The sequence below is a fragment of the Gavialis gangeticus genome, unplaced genomic scaffold, assembly GCF_001723915.1.
Source record: "Gavialis gangeticus isolate Ggan-Ray unplaced genomic scaffold, GavGan_comp1, whole genome shotgun sequence".
NCBI classification, from domain to species: Eukaryota; Metazoa; Chordata; order Crocodylia; family Gavialidae; genus Gavialis; species Gavialis gangeticus.
In genome coordinates, this window is record NW_017729034.1 from 67,348,308 (window position 1) to 67,348,671 (window position 364).

Here is a 364-nt window from a genome sequence, read left to right on the forward strand (position 1 = left end):
TGAGATCACTGCCCCGCCGTGGGGCAGGCCCGGCCCGGCCCGAGGCCGCCAGGCCCGGGACAGCCTCCCCCCACGCCCGGTCCCGCAGGCGCCGCCTCCCAACTTCACTGCGTTGGGGAAGGGTCGCCCCACCGGGGCCTTGCAGCCCCTCACTTCCCCTTTGTTCCGGCTCAGGCCGGCCGGGGAGGGGGGAGGCGGCGTGGGGCCGGGCTTACCTTCGTCCAGCAGCCGCTCGAGGTGGTTGAAGATCCCGCAGAAGTTGGGCAGGCTGCTCATCAGCTTCTTGTCGTTCATGAGCTGCATCAGGTAATCGGGGCTCGGCTTCGGCTTCTCCTTCGTTTCCATTTCCCCCACCATATTCCAA

The 364-nt window shown here is 68.4% G+C and overlaps 1 protein-coding gene across 8 annotated transcripts in view; it reads right to left on the reverse strand.

The window, feature by feature from the left end:
- The window catches only part of QKI (QKI, KH domain containing RNA binding), a 348,918-nt gene that overhangs the window by 348,538 nt on the left and 16 nt on the right, over positions 1-364 (reverse strand). For all 8 annotated transcript variants that reach the window (XR_002099355.1, XR_002099356.1, XM_019526797.1 and 5 more), the window contains exon 1: positions 216-364. This exon is cut by the window's right edge. Coding sequence is in view for 6 of the 8 variants with exons in the window: in XM_019526797.1 (XP_019382342.1) it covers positions 216-357 (142 nt within the window). In the remaining 2 variants the exon portion in view is untranslated. The remainder of the gene's footprint in view (positions 1-215) is intronic.